The 23,309-nt window shown below is 40.5% G+C and overlaps 1 protein-coding gene and 1 non-coding gene across 2 annotated transcripts in view; one reads left to right on the top strand and one right to left on the bottom strand.

Annotated features, from left to right (window-relative positions):
• Positions 1 to 23,309, bottom strand: part of LOC145992738 (tectonic-2-like) — a 619,016-nt gene that overhangs the window by 159,556 nt on the left and 436,151 nt on the right. The window contains exon 6 of the mRNA XM_083129123.1: positions 12,330 to 12,437. Coding sequence (XP_082985249.1) covers positions 12,330 to 12,437 — 108 coding nt within the window. The remainder of the gene's footprint in view (positions 1 to 12,329; positions 12,438 to 23,309) is intronic.
• Positions 11,608 to 11,679, top strand: TRNAP-CGG (transfer RNA proline (anticodon CGG)). The gene has a single exon. It is a non-coding gene; the product is annotated as a tRNA-Pro (tRNA).

Raw genomic sequence — 23,309 nt, 5'->3', positions numbered from 1 at the left:
CAAAAAAGCAGCCAAGAGATTACACAGACGAAGATTACCAAAGTTACAAGGAAATTTTGATCATGACGGATGCCTTGTACCAAAACAACGACGCTACGCAGAATCGCGTCAAATCTAGCAGCGGCGAAAAATACAAGAACCTCATCAAGCCGATATGGAACCAGGTCAAAACAGGCAGCGGCGTCAAACTCTACAACAGCCTGCCCAAAGAGTTTGTGTGGGTTGACGACGTGCGCAAGCTCATAGACAGGTTGTTGGTTATTGCAGGAGAGGAGAATGCAGGCAACAGCAACTTTCGCAACGAGAAGGTAGGAATTGTGGACATGGTTAGCCCCAAGCTTGCCAACTTCATTGTGAATAACGACAAAGGCATAGGGTGCCTCATCAAAATCATCAACACCCTACCTCCGAAATTTTGGAACGTGGCCGAAGGTCGAGGTCTCGTGAACGACATCATCAACAAGCTACCCTTCAAGATACACTTGCCAGGTTACCAGTACCGCGGTCCCGGTACCAAACTCGAACAGCGACTAAAAAGGCGACAAGGGTGTGAATCCCCTGGATGCTGCATGCAAGAATCACGATATTGCCTACAATACCAATACCGATCTCGATGTACGTCATGATGCTGACAGAAAGTTAGAGCACGCAGCTTTCGGGAGACTCGTCAGCAGAGACGTCTCGCTGGGCGAACGGGTCGTCGCATTAGGTACGACCATCGCCATGAACACAAAACAAAAAAATTGGGGGTGGGGTTATAAATAACAACCTGCCCAAACTGCTCTGTAAAAAATAATCAAGGTATGATCACCAAATCCTCTGACGGCATCCCAGGGAGTCACAAGCAGACAGGTATTATCGCTACGTTCAAACCAAACTCTGAGTTCATGGAGCCAATTATCTACACACCCTCCCCACCGATATACTTTCCTGTATCTCGTAATCGCATAGACAACATAGAATTAGCAGTGACAAACAAGAAGAGGGAGGTGGTTGATTTTGCAGGAGCCGCGACCACTGCCGTCGTGGAGATTAACATATAATAAATAGCCATCATGGAACAAATCGAAAGTTACGAGTTGCAGTCCTTCCCTCCCAACCGTCGCACGTTTGCCAACCTTAACGAAGCGAATCGAGAGATAGAATACGATGTGGACGTCGGGGATGGATTCATTCACCCTCACAGAGCTGATTTGTACGTCAAGTTTGATGTAGTGAAGAGAGACAACGGCGAAGCATTTCTTGCCAACGCAAACCTAAGACTCGTAGATAATTTTGTGCCGTACCTATTCTCACAGGTGGAAGTTAGAAAGCACGGCACCGTCATCGATAGGGTTGACTATCCCGGGATTACCTCGACTGCCGTGGGAACACTGAAACTCTCCAAGACCGATGCAGCATACTACCAGGCAGGGGGATTCGAAGCAGGTACAAAAATAAAAACTCAAAGTCACACAGTACTGTTTCCCATGCGTCTGCTGCCCGGTTTCTTCTCGGACTACAAGGAGATCATGTGGAAGGGTGGTTTGCGTGTTACTTTTCGCAGAGCTGCCAACGACAACGACGCACTGATGCGATACAGCACTTTGGGCCCTGACGGGACTACCTTGCTTCCCAACACACTACCCGACGCTGCCAAGTGTATTGTAAAATCCATGGAGCTGCGCGTGCCAGTGGTAGAATACGAATCAAACTATGCTCTCAAGTACAAAGCCGACATCCTGAAGAATCCTCAAGTGTCCATTCAGTTTTATGGCTACCAGTGTGTGCAAAAACCTGCTTCCGGCAATCATTTCGAATTTGACGTAACCACGCAATTCAACAACATTCGGTACGACATGCCCGAGTTTGCAGTCGTACTCTTCCAGACAGGAAGAGGTAACAATCAGGAGAAAAATTCAAGCCAGTTCGACAACTGCAAGATTAAGAACATTTACCTCAAAAATGGCAGGAACGAAGTTTTCCCACGTGAGAACTACAACCTAAACATCGCAGAAAAAGACTACCTGAAACTGTACGAGGCGTACACAGCTTACAAACGAGTGACTTCCGGTAACGTGGACGTGTACTACAATCCAAACGAGTTCATAGCTCGCAGACCCATGTTCCTCATCAACACATCTAAAAGAAAGCAGGTGGTTGTTAACGATCGCACCAACATCAAGATTGTGTGCGAGTTCCACGATGCCTTGCCTGCCGACACTCTTTGTAGCGTCATCCTCATCGCAGAGAAAACTTTTGTGTATGATGCCAGGAACGAGCGAGTAACCGAACAGTTTTAAGAAAAAAAATATATACTAACCAAAAATCCTTTGTTAACCTGCAACGCTGTGTCCAGGATGTACTGCAAGAAGTAGAGGTTGATAATAAAACATCTTCTTACAATATATATACACACTGCCTGTCAACACCTTGTTTTGTGGTGAATCTGAAAATATAATAAAATTAAATCATGCTTGAGCGCGCAATATTGATGCGGCCTAGTGAGTTGGCAACATTAGTAGACCCAAATAGAGAATTCTGCGACCGAAAATAAGGCTCGGTGAGGCTCGCCTTAATAGTTTGCTCTTGTAAGGCATAAGCCTTATTTTCTCGCAGTGTTGCCAACATCTTACTCGAAAAAATCACCAAGGTTTCTCTCCACGTTCCACTACATAGGATATCCTCGGGCAAGGCATCGTGAAACTCGCAGACGATCTTGATGTTGGTTCGATCGTTGACCACAACCTTCTTTCTCTTAGATGTGTTGATGACAGTCATGGGTCTCCGTGCTTTGAATTCGCTGGGCGTGTAGTACATGTCCACGCTTCCCTCGGTCACGTGTTTGTAAGCCGAGAACGCTTCGTAAAGTTTGAGGTAATCGTTTTTGGTCACGTCGAGGTTGTAATTCTCGTGCGGGAACACTTCGTTTCTACTGTTCTTCAAATAAACATTCTTGATCTTGCAGTCGTCAAACTTGCTGGAATCTTTTTCCTGATTTTTGTCCCTCCCGGTCTGAAAAAGCACTACGACAAAATCTGGCATGTCGAACTGTATGTTGTTGAACTGCGTCTTATCAGTGCATCAGTGCGTTGTTGTTGTTGGCAGCCCTTCGAAACATAACGCACAGTCCTCTCTTCCACATGATCTTCTTGTAGTCCGAGAAGAATCCCGGAAGCAAACGCATGGGAAAGAGCACCGTGTAACTTCTCGTCGATATTTTGGTTTCTGCTTCAAATCCTCCTAGCTGATAGTACGCTGCGTCTGTTTTGGATAATTTCAAAGTTCCCACCGCCGTCGACGTGATGCCTGGATAATCTATTCTGTCGATGACGGTGTTGTGTTTCCTCACCTCCACCTGCGAGAACAGGTGAGGCACGAAGTTGTCCACGAGTATCAAGTTTGCTGCTGCGGGGAAACGCGTATCCGCTTTTCTTCTTCACCACGTCGAATTGAAGATAGAGGTCTGCTCTGTGAGGATGAATAAACCCGTCCCCTACGTCCACGTCGTATTCGATCTCTCTGTTCGCTTCGTTCAAATTTCCAAACATAGGTTCTATTCATATTTTTACTCACGTATAAACATACATGATGAATCAGCAAACATATTTTTTCTAAGTCTTGCTGTTTCCAAGATAACCCTATTTCCAGTCGCTATTATCGATTTCCGAGCATAGGTTCTATTCATATTTTACTCACGTATAGGCGTACGTGATAAATCCGCAAACAGATTTCTCCTAAGTCTTACCGTTTCCAAGATAACCCCACTTCCGGTCGCCATTTTGGATTTCCGAGCATAGGTTCTATTCATACTTTTTCTCACATATAGGCGTACGTGATGAATCCGCAAACAGATTTCTCCTAAGTCTTACCGTTTCCAAGATAACGCCACTTCCGGTCGCTATTTTCGATTTCCGAGCATAGGTTCTATTCATACTTTTTCTCACGTATAGGTGCACATGAAAAATCCGCAAACAGATTTCTCCTAAGTCTTACCGTTTCCAAGATAATCCCACTTCCGGTCGCCATTTTGGATTTCCGAACATAGGTTCTATTCATATTTTTTCTCACATATAGGTGTACGTGACGAATCACCAAACAGATTTTTCCTAAGTTTTACCGTTTCCAAGATAACCCCACTTCCGGTCGCCATTTTCGATTTCCGAACATAGGTTCTATTCATACTTTTTCTCACGTATAGGTGTACGTGATGAATCCGCAAACAGATTTCTTCTAAGTCTTGCCGTTTCCAAGATAACGCCACTTCCGGTTGCCATTTTCGATTTCCGAACATAGGTTCTATTCATACTTTTACTCACGTATAGGCGTACGTGATGAATCCGCAAACAGAATTTTCCTAAGTCTTACCGTTTCCAAGATAACGCCACTTCCGGTCGCCATTTTCGATTTCCGAGCATAGGTTCTATTCATACTTTTTCTCACGTATAGGCGTACGTGATGAATCAGCAAACAGATTTCTCCTAAGTTTTACCGTTTCCAAGATAACGCCACTTCCGGTCGCCATTTTGGATTTCCGAACATAGGTTCTATTCATACTTTTTCTCACATATAGGCGTACGTGATGAATCCGCAAACATATTTTTTCTAAGTTTTACTGTTTCCTAGATAACCCTATTTCCGGTCGCTATTTTCGATTTCCGAACATAGGTTCTATTCATACTTTTTCTCACGTATAGGTGTATGTGATGAATCCGCAAACAGATTTTTCCTAAGTTTTACCGTTTCCAAGATAACCCTATTTCCGGTCGCTATTTTCGATTTCCGAGCATAGGTTCTATTCATATTTTACTCACGTATAGGCGTACGTGATGAATCCGAAAACAGATTTCTTCTAAGTCTTACCGTTTCCAAGATAACGCCACTTCCGGTCGCTATTTTCGATTTCCGAACATAGATTCTATTCATACTTTTTCCCACGTATAGGCGTACGTGATGAATCTGAAAACAGATTTCTTCTAAGTCTTACCGTTTCCAAGATAACCCCACTTCCGGTCGCCATTTTCGATTTCCGAACATAGGTTCTATTCATATTTTTACTCACGTATAGGTGTACGTGATGAATCCGAAAACAGATTTCTCCTAAGTCTTGCCGTTTCCAAGATAACGCCACTTCCGGTCGCCATTTTGAATTTCCGAGCATAGGTTCTATTCATACTTTTTCTCACATATAGGCGTACGTGATGAATCCGCAAACAGATTTCTCCTAAGTCTTACCGTTTCCAAGATAATGCCACTTAAGGTCGCCATTTTGGATTTCCGAGCATAGGTTCTCTTCATATTTTTTCTCACATATAGGCGTACGTGATGAATCACCAAACAAATTTTTCCTAAGTCTTACCGTTTCCAAGATAACCCCACTTCTGGTCGCCATTTTGAATTTCCGAGCATAGGTTCTATTCATACTTTTTCTCACATATAGGTGTACGTGATGAATCCCCAAACAGATTGTTTTTGCTAAGTCATGAATTGGAGGGTTCTATGACAACCTATATTAATTCTCGTAAGAGAACAGAACATGTCCTACGGGGCAAGTTAAGAGGGCATGTGCATGGCCAAAGTAGCAGCTAGCCTCTCCCCTTTCAACGTGAACTTGGGAGTGGCGCAAATTCCACGCCAGAACAGGCATTCTGCCCGGTACGGAAGTTGATGTTTATCGCGGCGTTACAAATCCAGCCGGTTGTACGGAAGCTGATCTTCACGTGTATTTTTCACGAGACACGCTAAACGCCACGTGCATACGCAAGATCATGGCCTTGCGTAAAAAATCAAAAAATTAAAAAACAATAAGACTTTACCGCCAGGCAAACTGCTCGAAATAGACGCCAAACAAAACACAGCTAAATTGATGATGAATAGCATGTATGGTCAGATGTACGAATTGAAAAACATTCCAGAAGAGATTCGCCCGCACGTCAATCAATTCTACGTTCGAAGGCCATACGAGAAAACCTTTACTTTTTTGGTTGGGCACCACGCCAGAGAGCCAGGAATCCTAAAAAACAACAATTATTATTATTTTGTCTGTTTGCTTGCGTCACAATACACGCGCGCGTGCGTGTGTGTGTGTGTGTGTGTGTGTGTGTGTGGCACATCGTTCCCCCGAGAGAGAGAGGTTTACAAAAGTCGCGATATACGGAGTTGGAAAATTACGATATGGCACATTCGCTCATTACCGTTCCCAGCTATAAGTTTTTCTCTCTCTCTAGCCCTTGCCAACTAAAAAAAAGGTGTAGGTAGGAGTTGGTAACACTGCGAGAAAATAGAGATCATGCCTTACAAGAAAAAAAAACCATTAAGACGATTTTTATTTGATGACGTTGAACCCGTGCAGTGTTCCCATCCATCCATCTCCCTCTTTTACGGCAGTGCCGGCTCTCTTTGTTTAGTATATGCAGGTTGGCAAAAATTGCTTTATGCACTGTAAGGCATGCCTTAAGTAAGATTGCCAGCCCCTTGCTTTAGGTTAGGTTAGACAAAAAAAAGCTGTAGGTAGGCTGTCGGCTGTTTAACTCTTCCCTCTCTCTCTCTTTTTTGTAAAAGGCTATGGCAAAAGTACCAGTAGGTTGGCAACCTTGCTTTATGCACTGTAAGGCAAACCTCAAGCAAGGTTGCCAGCTTCTTGCTTTAGGTTACGTTAGATCTGGTTAGGTTAGGTTAGGTTAGGTTAGGGTGGGTTAGGTTAGGTTAGGGTGGGTGTTGGCAGCTGTCGGTTGTTTAACTCTTCCCTCTCTCTCTCTCCTCTCTTTCTCTCTCTCCTCTCTCTTTTTTGTAAAAGGTTGTGGCAAAAATACCAGTAAGTTGGCAACCTTGCTTTATGCACTGTAAGGCAAGCTTCAAGCAAGGTTGCCAGCTTCTTGCTTTAGGTTAGGTTAGACCAAAAAAAAATCTTGGTGATTTTTTTTTCGAGTGAGGAGTTGGCAACGCTGATTTTTACTTGAGGGGGGTCAACCGGGTTGATTGCACAAGCAAAATTGCCAGCTCCTTGCTTTAGGTTAGGATAGACCAAAAAAAATCTTGGTGATTTTTTTTTCGAGTAAGGAGTTGGCAACGCTGATTTTTACTTGAGGGCGGTCAACCGGGTTGATTGCACAAGCAAAGTTGCCAGCTCTTTGCTTTAGGTTAGGTTAGACCAAAAAAGGCTGTGGGTAAGCTGTCGGTTGTTTAACTCTTCCCTTTCTTTTTTTTTCTTGTAAAAGGCTATGGCAAAAGTACCAGTGGGTTGGCAACCTTGCTTTATGCACTGTAACGCAAGTCTCAAGCAACGTTGCCAGCTCCTTGCTTTAGGTTAGGTTAGACCCAAAAAAAAGTGTGGGTAAGCTGTCGGTTGTTTAACTCTTCCCTTTCTCTTTTTTTTTCTTGTAAAAGGTGATTTTTTCGAGTGAGGAGTTGGCAACACTGCGAGAAAATACCTCAAGCAAGATTGCCAGCTCCTTGCTTTAGGCTAGGTTAAACCCCAAAAAAAACCTTGGTGATTTTTTCGAGTAAGGAGCTGGCAACACTGCCAGAAAATGGAGCTCATGCCTTACGAGAGAAATCCATTAAGGCGAGCTCCATTTTCGGTTTGTGAACTCTCTTTTTCTATCTAACTTTCTTTCTCTAATCGGGAACTGTGAAAACGGAACTGCGCCCCCTCCTTGAATAGAACCCATTGCAAGAAGGGGATGGTATTCCAGAAGATTATGGAAGCAATCATGGCCAAAAACGTACAATATTCAGAAATAATACTTTCCTTAGAACTGGCAATGAACTCAAAATTACACCTAATACAAATTAAAATATTCAGAGCTGAATACTTCTTAGTATTTAGTAGTTTTTGGATTGAAACGGGTACGTTAGAGAATTTCCAAAATAACGAACTCTGTCTTTAACGCTAATATCAGCACATTGACGCCCGGTATAGATAAATACCGTGACAATCAGAAATTTGTATCTGGACGTTCTTCAAGTTTTGTATTACGCCTCCCCCTCCCCAGAGGCGTGGCGTACACGTAACCGGTTTTACCGCAGGTAACAGCAAAATGTAAAGAAATGTAAAAGTTTTTTATCAATAAAATAACAACATTGTTAAATACGTTAACCGACAGCGTTGCAGTCGAGTGTATATTGCAGAGGACATTTTTTCTGCAGCCGACAAAAGCGAAGAGGCAGGCCGTTGCGCTACCCTCGAGAGGTAACATCCCCTTGCATTGGCGCTGTTCCCTTGCGTAAGTGTGCTAGGGGGTTATTCATATGCCTGTTTAGGGGCCCAGTTGACGGCCCAGCCTACCGGATCAGCAAGTGTTGTCACAATGGATTTCCAGAAAAGAGCTAAATCCCGCCTAAAACGGGGATACTATTTCTCTGAAGCAACAAGAGCTAGACTTCAAAGCCAAAGCTGGATTTAACTACAACTGAGACCGTTTACGTAATAGACGAAAAGATAAGTACTTGATGCGATTCGTCATTGGGACAAACCTTGCTCCAAAAAACTAAGTTGCAACAGTAGTACGTACTACTCGACTTCCTTTCTACCGCTGGAGGAGGGGAATTCTATCGTCTTCCCACCACACAAACACTGACCCGAGAAATGTGTGGCTCTTCTTCCCCTTTCCACCTCTTTTCAAAGAAACAGAGATGGTTGACAAGGCGCGACCACTATTCAGTATTCACTGGATTTTCGCGGTAACTCTCTCATGAGTGGTAGTTCTTTCTAGGAGTGATTGTGGCTAAATCATTGAGCGGATTGAAAAAAAAAATCTAGATCAAAGGCATGTTTTTTTGGGGGGCGGGGTGGGGTGGAGATGATAACGTCTGATGGCCGGTAAAACGTTTGAAAAAGTCACGCCACGCCACTGCCCCTCCCACATATTTTCACACTTTGTCATTGTTTATCATGTTATTTTGAGATTGTTTTCTTTACAGATAACTGTCTGTACCCTATTTTGTACCGATTAACCATGTAATGTTTCTGAAGGTACATAGTGGTACGTACGTATCCCACTTTGAACTGTAGGTCCAATACCTATTAGCTTTTCTGTGCATAAAGTAGACTTAAAACAACAATTCAAGATGACTTACAATGTTATGAAACATAAATCAAGTCTTAAGTAGATATTTTTCTTTTGAAGCCCATCGTATGGAAACAGGACCAAAGTTTAAAGTGGAATCCGAATCACTATTTGCCTCCAGTGGGTATAGAACTTGGGAATCCTTGACTACAAGGCAAGACGTTACCGCTACGAAGTTTTAAGTAGATTTAGTTAGTTGATAGACTTTGGGGAAATCGCGACGATGAGGATGAATGATAATTAGATGAGATGGATGAAGGGACAAACAAATATGGAAGAAACGACACAGCAAAAGACCCGCATGAAATTATCCTGTCTATGAGTCCCGGCGCCAGAGCCTCGTCAGACTGCAAAAAAGCAGCTCGAGTACTTACGTGGAAGAGAATTTGACATGTGGGTGTCTTCAGCCCCGCGTTAAGCAGAGTAAAGGTTCTTAGGAAATATACATTGTTGTAATTGACAAGGATATATTGAAATCCCAAGCAATTATACGTTGATTAATTTAGGAATTGTCCCAGTTCTACAGTGACGTCAAAATTACCATGAACTGAAATTTCTAATTCGGAGTTCGGCTTCTTCTATGAGAAACGTGAATTTAGGGGGGAAAGTAACACCGGAAAATGAAATAAACAAAACGGATTGTTGTAAAGCAACATAAAACCGAAAAATTACGTCCTAATAATTATCATACACTTTAAACATATAGTTGTTACTAAAGCTTGAAGTGTTTTCCCTTAAGACGTTAACAAAATTATTTACTCTTTGATTTGTTCTCTGACATACGTCTGGTGTAATTATATGGTAAATGCTTTACAAACAAACGCACGGGAAATGGAGGTCTACGAAAAGCAGCCAGTTGAAGCAAATTTCCACTCTCCTGACTCCAGCGACGTCTGTTTAAGTTGTGCTGAACTGGTGTTAACGAAGCTGATGGATGTTCCGCGGAAAGAGACTACTTTACACAGACCCTGACACATCAGAGCCTCATTTATCGATCCGCCAGTTAAGCTGTGCGGAATTCGGAAGCGAGCAGGAGAAAGGGAAGAAGGCAGACGGGGTGGAGTTTGGAAAGCACAGAACGAGCAAACACACATACACGGAATACAAAACGTGATTTACAGTATGCACAATGGGGTAGAGAGAAGAGGAAGCAGTTACACAAAGAAAAAGAAAAAGTGTGAGGGATACTAGAAAGAGAGAGCCAGAGAGAGTGGGGAAATGGGAACAGTTACGCAAAGAAAAGGAGAAGAGAGAGAGAGAGAGAGAGAGAGAGAGAGAAGGATGGAAACAGTTACACAAGAAAAAAAGAGGAAGAGTTAGAGCGTAGAGAGAAACAATTAAACAAAGAAAAACGTAAGAGATAGGGGGAAGAGGAAGGAAAAAGAGATGAAGAGTTACACAAAGAAAAGAGAAAAGGCGAAGAAAGATAGGGAAAGGAAACAAAGAAAAGGGAGACGGCAACAGTGTAGGTGAGAAGAAGAAGAGACAGAGAGAGAGAGAGAGAAGCAGGCAGAAAGAGCGATAGCGAGAGAGGAGGGAAGAGAGCAGAATAGTTAAACAAAGAAAAAGAGAAAGATTTGAGAGGAAATAGTTACACAAAGAAAAATAGAAAGACGAGAGAGGAAATAGTTACACAAAGAATACAAGAAAGAGTAAGATATAAGGGTAACAGAAAAGAGTTGGGAGAGATACAAATAGAGAAAATGTGAGAGACAGGGGAAGGACACAAAGAGAAGGAAGAGGAAAAAAACAGAGCGAGAGAGACAGGAAGAAAGATGCAGAGGCAGTTATAAACAAGAGTAAGAGCAAAAGGGAGGGAGAGAGACAGACAGACAGAGAGTGAGAACGAGAGAAATGAATGTGTGGGCCTAAGTATCGGAAAAAACAAGCAATGGTGGCCATTATGCCAAAGACCAATGGCGCATCACCCCCAGATTATGTCATACTTCCCATAAAGTATTTAATTACGACGGCGTGTCTATTACTATCCTATTACTGAAAGTCACTTGTTTAATGTGCTATCTTGCACCTAGTAGCAAAAGTGACTTGGAAGTAGCTAGAGTAAATGAATTCCCCTCCACCACTCATTGCACATATTGCAGCATGGTGCCAAGGTGTAAACTTCTCTTTACATATATTTCAGAAAAGTATACATGCTGAATTATTTTATTATTTTAAGGCAAAATCCCCTTCCAAAAAAAATGATGCCATTATCCGCCTCCACATGGGCATCCATGAAAACCAGTTTGAGTTTTGCAGACTTGTGTGGTATAGTATACTGTAAGACGAGCGTTATTTGATGCACGACAAATATATCACATTTTGGTCGCATGTACCAACATTTCAATCTATGCTTTATTTTACTACTAACGTTTCGCAACAACACTCTGTATGTATATATTTGTGTACTTGTTTTACTCTACAATTCAGTTAATAGCGATGGTTTGGATGAAGTGGTAATCTACACTTTTGATATTCTGTCATCCACAATCACGCACGTGTATATCAGAAATCACAGTCAATACATCAAGCAGAGCGGCTGAACAACAGCCGTCACTTCGGCCTGTTGGTCTAGGGGTATGATTCTCGCTTCGGGTGCGAGAGGTCCCGGGTTCAAATCCCGGACAGGCCCACCTGAAATTTTTCTTCCGGGTCTGCTGCTGTTCACTTACCTGATGAATAGTTGAACTATTGAATTACGAGAACAGGGTGCGGCGAAGTCTCTGGTAACAGCTATGTGCCCTTGAAATAACCGACATGCGAAAGGATGATTGACATTCTGAATTAATTACAAAAGAAAGTGTACCCATCACATCATCTACATATTATACTAGTTGAGAGTATATGTGTGAGTAGTCGCTATTCAAATTATCACTGTGGGGAAACTTTGGGTCATTATAAGTCTCTTTAGAAAATATCACTTGCTCAACAGTCATTGAAGTTTTCTCCATTTGTGTCCACATGGCATAAGAAGCCATTCCCAGAAACAGTAGTTCCAAAACCTCTCACCAGATGTCATATGATATAGCTGGAATCGTGAATACCTTCACATCTCTTACATACCTTTATGACAAGGGGACAATCAGAATGGTATCTCAAGGGAGGACGAGTTACTGCCCCCCGACAGGAAAATTTTCAAATATGACACTGCGTTCAATGTACGGGGCTTTTTTAGAAAAATGATAATCATAGCTTTAATTCACAGACTTAATGACACACTCAGTAACAATGTAGAGACGTTGCAACGCATGAAAACGGAATAGTTTTTTTTTTTGCACTCACCTAAGTATAGGTGCCACCTGGCTTGGAGATGTTATATTGCTGACGTCTCCACCACGGACTATGACATCACCCTTGACTAACAGGCCTTGGAGTGCAGATACACGCCCCCTGAAAAGAAAATAAATTGTAACTGAATACTACTGAATCACGGCCAGTTACATCTCCATTGTATGTCTACTTCCTAAAATGCGATAAATAAAGTGACAAATACTTTAATTTAGCTTTATATACTCCACATGAAATCAACGAGTTAAATTTACCTCTTGATACTTATTACAAATGCATTATCAAATACAAATCTTCTGCTGCAGAGTTGCAGAGTACATAGTGCTTTCCCCATTTATTTACATTTAAAGTAAGTATCTGTTCTTTATATTTACGTAGGTTAATTTTTGTCGCTTTTCTACGTCTTAATTTAATTGTGACGATGAGGATGAAGATACGAATGCAATTATACATCCATGTATTAACCAGGGACTTCTGGCTTCATCGGGCGTGACACTATCCACTCCACCACAGAGGCCAAGCATACAGTGAAGGGGTGGTTTAAGGAAATTTTTCTACCCGTGACGGGAGGAGGGTCGACATTCCGGACAAAGGACAGTTAAGCGAGGTATACAGGGAGAGAGGGGGGAGAGAGATAGAGAGAGAGAGAAAAGGAACAAATAAGCTGACACATGGAAAATGAGAGAGAGAACATGAAATAGAAGGGAAATGAAGAAGTGAGAGACAGAAAGAAAATATAGAAGCGAGGCAGAGAGAGAGAAGGGGAAAGAGAGAGAGAGAGAGAGAGAAGGGGAAAGAGAGAGAGAAGGGGAAAGAGAGAGAGAGAAGGGGAATGAGAGTGAGAATATGAAAGAGAGAGAGTGAGAGAATGGACAAATAACAAAGAGAAATAGAGAGAGAGATAGACTGAAGGGACAAATAAGCGAGACATACAGGGAAAGAGAGTTAAAGAGAGAGAGAGAGAGATAAGGGGTGCGAAATAAGCGAGACAAAGAGAAAGGCAGGTAAGGGACAAATAAGCGAAACACACAGAGCAAGGGAGAGATGGAGAATAAAAAAAAAATGACACAGAAAAAGAAAGGAAAAAAAACCCAAACAATCAAGAAGAGAGGACGTAAGCACGAACAAAGAGATAAAGGTGAGAAAAAAGACTGAAAGCTAGATAGAAGATAGAAGGAAAGAAAACCAAGAGAGAGTTACAAGTAAAAAGAGGGGAGGAAATACTAATCATTTTATTTTATTCGGAGGGTTATATTATCTCCCCCACCCCCTCCTTACAGGCACTCATGATTGGTTATTCAACAGCATCCCGAGTCCAAACATTTCTACAAAGGCCATTAATATTAATGTTGATGGCAGGGCTGTGCGGACAACCTGTACTGTACACGTTATCACATAACAACACCGCTTGTACCTTTCATCAATAGAAAAACAAGCAATGGAGTGGTGTCGAAACATTACTTTTGCCAAATCAACTGTTGATTTGTATCCTAAAATTAGTTTAGGGAGAATATTAACATATGAAAAGCGGTTTAATGAATATATGCTTTGACATTTCATCCACCTTTGTGCGGATACATACGCTGTAGCATCCACAACAAGAATTTCGACAATTGCTGGAAAAGGATAAATTGATTACAGATGATAATATAACGCACCAGTTATCAGAATCGATTTAATGGACCTGTTACATTACTGTATGCCACAACTTCCAATATGCTGAACAGAAACAAGCAGGTCTGAACGGTCTGTATGTGTCTGTGTTGTAATTTATGGCCAATACTACTTGTTCAACAGATGATGGCATTATATACATGATACATCGCATTGTACTGTAACAATGGTCTATTTTGATACGGTTGTAGGTTCAGTATGATTTTAACAATGGCCATAGGGTAGCGAGAGGATCGTAAACCGTTATACACACGCATATGTCGCAGAAAAGTCAATGTAAGCCAGTGATGTGCGTTTAAGCGTAAACAACGATATTCTACACGTAGACTATTTTATACACGTAGATGACGTAATCTATGTAAACAACATGGCGAAAGGTGATAACTTAGCAAAGGGCGCAGTGGAAGTAAACCAAAATTATACTGCGTATCAGTTGCTGATGTGTGAGGAGAACTTTCCATACTCTTTCTTCCAAATTCGAACAATTTCTCACCTAGGAAAAATCCTAACATAGGAAACATTCTAGTATTTTATGGTAAAAAGACGAATGTTGCTTCACGACTGCCGTCTGTATTTTTTTTTTTTGCATATTATTTATCTTCTTCCATAGTTGATAATAGAAGAGAAGAGAAATTTTGTTGTAAATTGCATTCTTTTCAGTTCGTTAGGAACCAATATAGTTGAAAATGTCACTTTCCTTTCATGAAAGCCTTGAAAATGAATTGAAATGCACTTTATATTGTCTACGAAGTCCATGTAAACTACAACCCAATGTAATCTACGCGTGGATTACGTGTAGACAACGCATGTAGACGTAAACTTATAGTGTACGGCACGTAAGCCCATGTATAGAATTAGTACAACGTTGTATCATGTAGGGAAGACGCACACAATCAATTACTTATGTGTGTGAGTGTTTGCACATTTGCTATTATAATATACATAACAATATACAGTACGAGGGCTGACTAGAGTGTATAGTATGTACAGAGAAGTCAGAGAATTTTACTTGAGAATCTGATATCATGTTACTTGCGAGATGTGTGAAGGATCATGTTGTCATAGTGTGTGGAAAGAGAGAGAGAGAGAGAGATCACAGAAAGTTAGTTGTCCAGCTTCGTTTCCAAATTCTAGAAAAGAAATTAGGCTAGGTATCGGGCGGTATTAGTGGCATCGGAATCGGAAAGTATCGTGTTCCGTACCTTGTGCTTTTGGAGCCAAGATGGCCACCATGTTATTCTCTGGACACTAGAGCCTCCTGAAAGTGAGAGAGTGAATAGTCTGTGAAGAGAGAAGCGACGCTATGTAAGAGACGTATTGCAGGTTGGCTGCAAATAATGTATATTTTGCGACGAATACATCAGTACGATGTAATTGAGTGTCTCATTTATGTGTATTAGTCTACCTACAGCACCATTACCTTCCTGGAAATGCTACAAACAGCGGCCGAAACAAGAAAAGTGTCTTCTTGTTGGATGACGGGCGCGAACAATCGGTTGAATTTATTTTCCGATACCGACCGATACTTTTCCGGCATTTTGGTCTTTCACGCGATCCGCAAAATGCCTCTTCGTGGAGTCTTAATTGTCCTGGAAATTATGCAAATTTAGAAGTTTTTATTTTGCACCAATTTTAAGTGGAAAAACTTAATTGTTTGATGATATAACATGTAATTTAATATTATAATATAATTTTTGTATATTTTAAAGCAAAAACATTGGTCAATTGATGAATATAATTGGAGTAGAATACTTACACACTATTGTTAATGAAAATTTGAATAACTTTTAATTATTACAATTTTCAAGTATCGGCATCGGTATCCGTTCAATGTAGTATCGGCTCAGGCCTAGAAATATTCTTTACCTAATTCTCTGCAATTTATGTGTAATAATATCGACGTATTCTCCGAAATCTCATCTTTACATGGATGTACAATACTCATCCCAATTTTGATTCATGAATGCTAACAATTTTAAAAGTTACTCCTTGTGATGGAAAATCCAATTGTATCGGGTTCATTTGGACTCAATCTTGCCCTGATGACGTTACCACTAACATAGTCTATTGCGAGTCTTGTAGCTGCCTGAGCAAGGGAGATTTCTGCTCATGCGCGCCTGCGTACGGACAGGGTTGTCAACTGATACTGGTAGATACTCGTATAATATGCGCCACTCTTTATATGAAAAATTTCACCAATAACAATGGAAAGCGTAATATGAACAACAAATAAGGTTTAAAATTAATCACTTGCTATGGAAGTAAAAAGCTGGATAAAATTCTAACGGATTATAGGGGAAGGTCGGGTAGTATCGGACACTTAAGGAATATATGATGTAATAACTTTAGGATAATCACAAATTAAATAAAAACCTCATATATGTAAACCTTATTCATATCTTTATAACACTATATAAACGATCATACACTTTTACTACACAAATTAGAGATATTGAAAAAAATGTAAAAGTCTCATTTTTCAATATATAAAAAAATGGCGGGTTATATGGGACAGATCTGTTATTACCTTCTTACATGCTTTACAAACTACAGATTGTTATTTTGAATTACAAATATCACATTTATAATAAAATGTATCTCCCTCAAGACTGGTACAGTCCTCATGGGCCCAACCTTTTCACACAGTACACTGTATCCAGTCCTCATCGAAGTTTTCACCACAAATTATGCAATTAGTCTTTGCTTCACCGTCGAAGCTCAGAGATTTCTTTGCTGTTTTCTGATTCTGCCCCTTTCGCAACTGTTTCAGTTTGTTTCTTTTGTTGTTTTTCTTCAAGTCGAAGTTTGTAAGGAGTTGAATTTCTGTTGAATTTATGATTCACTTTCAAGTGTCCTTCGAACTGAAATGCTAGTTTCAAAAATTATTTCTTGTTGAGAGGCATCAGCTGTCTGTCCAGATCTTTGACGAGACTATACAGTAACGTATCCTGTTCATCGGTAAAAGTGTTGTGAAATGTACACATTTGCAGATTTATTTGAATTTCTTTTCCCAAGGAAATAAATCTTGCCCTGTCACATAAAGTGCTTTTCGGGACGGAAAACTGTTTACTTGCTTCTCTTGTACTCACCTCACCACATATCACTTTATAAATTGCTGCTTTCATATTTTCCTCTGTCCATTTACCTCTCTTTTTGTCCATTTTTACATGGTACAAATGAGAGAAATATAAGATGTCGCACAGAAACTTCAAATGTTGCTGTCCGATATTACCCGCCAACACCTTGTCCGATACCACTCGATCAATACGCGTTATAGTAATGAGCAGTGATCAGAACGCTACATTTTAAAAGTAGCTTCGCTACAGCTACAGCTACTCTTCCAAAATGTAGCTTCGCTACAGCTACAGCTACATTTACCAAAAAGTAGCTCGCTACGCTACTCCTGTTCGCTACTCGCTACTTTTTGCGCTACTTCTGCATAAAAAAATGAAAACAACCATATGGGTATTAAAAAATCCCCTACTACTGGTAAATAGATTCTGTTATTAATTATCATGATTCCAGTCATTCCATAATTTTGATAGCAGTGTTACTTCAGTTACTTATTTTTACTATAGTTTTTAAGAATACCATACCTATGCAAGTGCCATATCAATTCAAATTTGATATATGAATATTGCAATTAGGGTGTTACGCAAATTAATTATTACAACTATACACAAATAAATTTTGGTAGGATTAAATATTTATGTTCACATCAACATATTTTTCTTGAGAATAAATATTTCATTTTTATAGACTCATATGAAGTCAGCATTTTGGATGAAAAGTACCTGGAGCCCTTTGACTACAAAAGGGCCCCAGGTTTGATACCCAACGGAGGCACATAGTGGTTAGGATCCAGTCTCGATCAGCTTATCTATGCATAAAATGGACTCAAAACAAAAACTAGGAAAGACGCCAAGTTAGGAGGATGAGATTCCCCTGCTCCTCCATTCCCCACTCTGCTCATCATTCATCCTCGTTCTCACAATTAGCTGAAAGTGGTAGAAAGCGACTATATATAATAGAATATTTAAATAAACCATTCATCCTCATTGTCATGATTGAGAGAAGTGGAAGAATAGATGAGGAGGTAAACAGAAGAGGACAAATGGGTGGTGGACTATATCAAAGCGTTCGAAGATTAATATGGAACAGGGATGTACCTATGAAACACATACTATGTGCCAATAATTACGTAAGGAGCAGACTTTGACAATGACAGAGAGAGATAAAAGAAAAATGCAGGCAGTGGAGATAAAATTTTTAAGGAGTATATTGGGGAAGACTAGAAGGGATAGAATAAGGAATGAGGAGATCCGACAGACAGTGGGTGTAGTGAAGCTTCAGGACAGAATAGATAAGGCACAGATGAGATGGTTCGGACACATGAAGAGGATGGATGCAGAAAGACTACCAGTAAGAGCTTACAATGCACAAGGAGTGGGAATAAGGTGAAAGAGGAGAACAAGATGTCGGTGGAAAGAGCAGATAGTGGAGAGTGTTAAGAGAAGAGGACAAGATTGGAACACCGTGGAAAGAGAGGAGTGGTGGAAGACCAGGAAAAATGGAGAGGCTTGACTTCTATGCCGACCCAGCCAGAGGCAGGAAACAGCAAAGGATGATAATGATGATGTCATGATTAGCAAAAGTTACAGAAAAGGGACACAAAAGTAGGAGAAATAGATAAATTTGAAAACTAAAGAAAATTGTCGTTTCTGCAGGAAAGTCAATAAATCGTACATACTTTCTGCAATATGATAAAATTATTGAGGAAACTGTCGTGTAAACCTGAGTGTTCTAAACGTATTGTAATTTTAAAATTTGTGAACAAAATACTATCCCAAAATAATTGTAATTCCAGAAACTCTATTATTCTTGTAACAATAATTTCTTGCTGGTGAGATCCTATATACCGACGATGATCAATGCTGTTAACGTACTGAGCCATTTATTGCTGGCACTATTCCCTTGTCAGTGCAGTGGAAAATCCATCGCTCGTTTTTGCACTGCAAGTTGCGTCTTACACAGCAATTAATGACATTTTGGTGTCTCTTACACTGAATATCCACAGGATTTGTTCCGGGGGTGACGCAAACGAGGCACTTTTTTCCAGTGGTGCAGCTAGCGAGGCATGTTTCTCCCCAAAATAGCGATGCAGATAAAAAAACGTAGCTGTTAGCAGAAATATATTCATATATATCAGTTAGTTATCTGGATATCTGAATTATTCAGACACTAATTAAATAAATTAAGCAGATATCTTTAATCTACAATCTAGATAATCTGTATCTCCATGTAATAAACTGTCTTTATGAACCTCCTGCAAAATTAAGGGTTATTGTCGATTTTTTTCTGACGCTGTTGTCACATTCAAAATTCACCTCAAAATGCTGAGAAAAAATGTAGCTGTAGCGAAACAGCGAAATTTTCGCTACAACTACAGGAATTTTGTAGCTTCGCTACCGCTACAACTACAATTTTCAAAATGTAGCGTCGCTACAGCTACAACTACAAATTTTGTAGCTAGCTACAGTAGCGACGCTACAAGTAGCTCGCTACTTCTGACCACTGGTAATGAGTCACGAAAGAATTTGTCTTGCAATGAAGGCAATGATATATTGCCAATTAGGATAGAAAGCTACAACAAAAATGTAAAACTACTTAAATTTATATATCAGTTACCTATAATTCCGTAACTAGCCGACAAAATTAAGTACGTGCACAAAAACTACAAAACGTCGCACCACATGTGCACCTTTCAACGTACTGTCTCGGAATGTTGGGACCACGCTTCCCTCACAAAGAACTACCAACACGTGGCACAACAGTGTTGCTACCCCAGTGGCGTACGCAAGGGGGGGTTACCGGGTTTAAACCCCCCCTTGAGCTTTTGAAATATTATGGAAAATGCTGTAGAAAAAAAAAATAAAATGGCTAATTTATCACAGTCAAAGATCTGCGACAGTAATAATATTAATAATAATAATAATAATAATTTGAATTATTATTCCCATGCAGCATGAAGAAAAAAAACAACATTCCAAACACAATCTAAGCGGACGCAAAGTTCAATTTTGCAATTTATTTTTGCAAAAAGTCGCGCAGTGACTCTCGCGAGAATTGTGAAAATTCCATGCTTCGTCGCAGTGTGCTGACCTTATTGGAAAAACGTTCTTCCCGGTACTGATTTCACATCCCCTTGTGAACTCTCAAGTGATGCTGAGTCTACATCCACATCATTAAATAATGTTGAAGAAGTGCTTTGTGAATCACCTAGAAGTGATAAATGTGTTGGAATGTCTATAAACTTACTTTTCAACGAAAACATAGACTCAGTGGAATTTAGCAACATGTATTCTCGCGCTTCATCATCATCCTGGGCGAGTTCCATAGGTAAAGGTAATGTAAATTCCCCCGTGCATATAGCACCGTGCCATGAAGGCACACGTAGTGGTGTGGTGGGCCCCAAAGATTCTCGATCTCGAACTATTATGCAGGTGATGTGATCAGCACCATGCTCCGGCAGCCTTCATCCCCCAGGGTTGCTCTCAGGTACCCATTGCTATGAAGCTGGGTGCGGAGACAAGGCTGGATAAATTCCAACCAATTCCGGGAATCGAACCCGGATATCCCACGAAGTTGTCAGACTAGACCAGCGCGGCTCCTTGAATGAGTTTCATATTTCGATTATTTCAACAAATTTAATATATTTGCTTGTTTTTATGGATTTTCTTCACACTTAAAATGTCTGACTTATCATATACAAATAACCGTTGACTAGACAATTATTTTGTAACAAAGAAATGTAATTTTGTTCTATTTCTTTCATAAATAGCAGCTGCATTAGTAATAATTATTAGTAGTAATTAAATTAATTAATTAATTAATTATAATAATTATTAATTATTATTATTAATTAATTAAATAAGGTATAATAAAACAATGGTAATGTGAATTTGTAGAAAGTTTTCGAAATAACACCCCCCTTGATGTAATCCTGCGTACGCTACTGTGCTACCCTGTTCCGAAAATAGTGAACCATACACTGTCCGATACTATCCGATCTTCCCCTACTGGAATACAGGAATATAGATTAATCGCTTCTGAGAGGGATGCCGCAAGGCGGGAGTGAAAATGAATATGTGTATTCCACAATTTCAAATATTGCACCATATCAGAGCGGGGCCTTGTAATCAAGGGGTCGCTGGTTCGATACCCGGTGGTGGCGCAAGTGGGTTCGGTTCCCACTTTAAACTGTAGGTCCAGTCCCGATTAGCCTTACTGTGCATAAAGTGGACTTAAAACACCAAATAAAAAAATAGCAAGTCTTCCATATCAGAGCGGGGTGTAAGGGGTGACCTTCCACATAGTACACCCAAATGTCAACCTCACTTCCACGTTAGTGCACCCTGGACTGAAGACTAACGAGGCTCTGGCGACTGGCCCCATGGCCAGTATAATTTTGTTTGTGTTGTCCTGTGTTTTGTCCTTATTTGTGCTGAGTGTTCTTTGCAGCCTCGGCTTTTAACGAAAGTCAGAACGTTTTAATATTTTATGATTTTAATTAAGCAACGTTAGAGTTGTTATGTGAAACGGTAAGGGGCTGGACCCCATATAGTGTGACGGGTGCAAAATAGCCTTAGCGCTGACGCACCCAAAATTTTAAAATCAATATCAATATCAATTCCATATCAGAGCAGAACAAGGAAACCGAAGAAACTCCTTGCGTGGACACCCCTACTGGCAGAAGCCTCCAAACAGCATCCCCTCCGTCACATCCTGCCTCGATCGAATTTATCGCCATTTGTTGCTCGGACAGAGACCCGAACCGCTCTCCTCCCAGCGGTCTTCCGGCCGGAAGAAAATATGGTTAAAAATCGGCAGCGCTGTTCCCCTGTAACGATGTCGTCAGCCGAGGCGTTGTTTGTCGACAAAGATCAATATACTGTTTCCTCCTGAAACCAGCAAGTCTTGATACATCTGAATTCGTGCATTTGTTTCCCTTAATATCCTGCGAACTGCAAGGTAGCTTTCAGACCGAAGCGACACGTGTCGTTCGGAAACGAATCATCAGTAATAATTGTAACCTTTTGAACCTAAGCGACACGACAGACTGCATATGTCGTTCGAACTGGGTCGTTTTGTCAATAGTGCATTGTGTCGCTTCGGTCTGTTGTTCGCGTCTGAGCGGTGAATGTTTGCTTATGGACAGAAAGGGCACGTGTCGCTTCGGTCTGTGAGCACCCTAAAGTGTAAAGGGTAAACGCTAGAAATGACTTGGAACGCCCGAACACAGTTTTCCCTTTTCCGAAAAATTCTTTCTCTTTACTATCCGTGCATTTGTTTCCCTTAATATCCTGCGAACTGCAAGGTAGCTTTCAGACCGAAGCGACACGTGTCGTTCGGAAACGAATCATCAGTAATAATTGTAACCTTTTGAACCTAAGCGACACGACAGACTGCATATGTCGTTCGAACTGGGTCGTTTTGTCAATAGTGCATTGTGTCGCTTCGGTCTGTTGTTCGCGTCTGAGCGGTGAATGTTTGCTTATGGACAGAAAGGGCACGTGTCGCTTCGGTCTGTGAGCACCCTAAAGTGTAAAGGGTAAACGCTAGAAATGACTTGGAACGCCCGAACACAGTTTTCCCTTTTCCGAAAAATTCTTTCTCTTTACTATCCGTATCATTAATTTTATTATATTTACTTATTAATAATAATTGTACAATACATATTAATAATATATCTACGCGGTTCTCACGACTTTACAAAACCATATTACCTGTATTTTCCAGGTTCTTTTAAACAACTTTACAGACCATTTTATAGTGATTTAAAATGATACTAAATGAGTGCTGCGTCTTCAATATGGCATATTAATGAAACAAATAACGTTCATTGAACATTGTTGAAAATAGATGACGAAGCATCAAATAAAATAACATTGGTGTATGAAATATTCCCAAAAAATAAACCAGTTGAGGGGAAAAGATGAAATGTGTGTTTAGTTTCCAATCACAGCAAGCAAATTAATGCACTACTGGAGACTTGAGGCAAGTGAAAGAGAACTTACATTGACAACAGGTTGGCAACAATGGCAGGGATAAGTAAAAAGATTCTTATGAAGCTGTTGACACTAATAAGGCATATTACTATTCAGAGAGACGTACAGTGAGATAATTTCCATAACATCTCTGGCTAGAAGTATTAAGGGTTTCATTCAACCCACAAGATTCGGACTTTACATAACAATCTCTTACGTACAAGGTTTCAATTTATATCAGGATAAAAATATT

This window comes from Lepisma saccharinum, chromosome 9 (genome assembly GCF_977018435.1).
Source record: "Lepisma saccharinum chromosome 9, izLepSacc3.1, whole genome shotgun sequence".
NCBI lineage: Eukaryota > Metazoa > Arthropoda > Insecta > Zygentoma > Lepismatidae > Lepisma > Lepisma saccharinum.
Note: the sequence above shows the minus strand (reverse complement) of the source record. Positions and strands in the feature narration are given on the sequence as shown.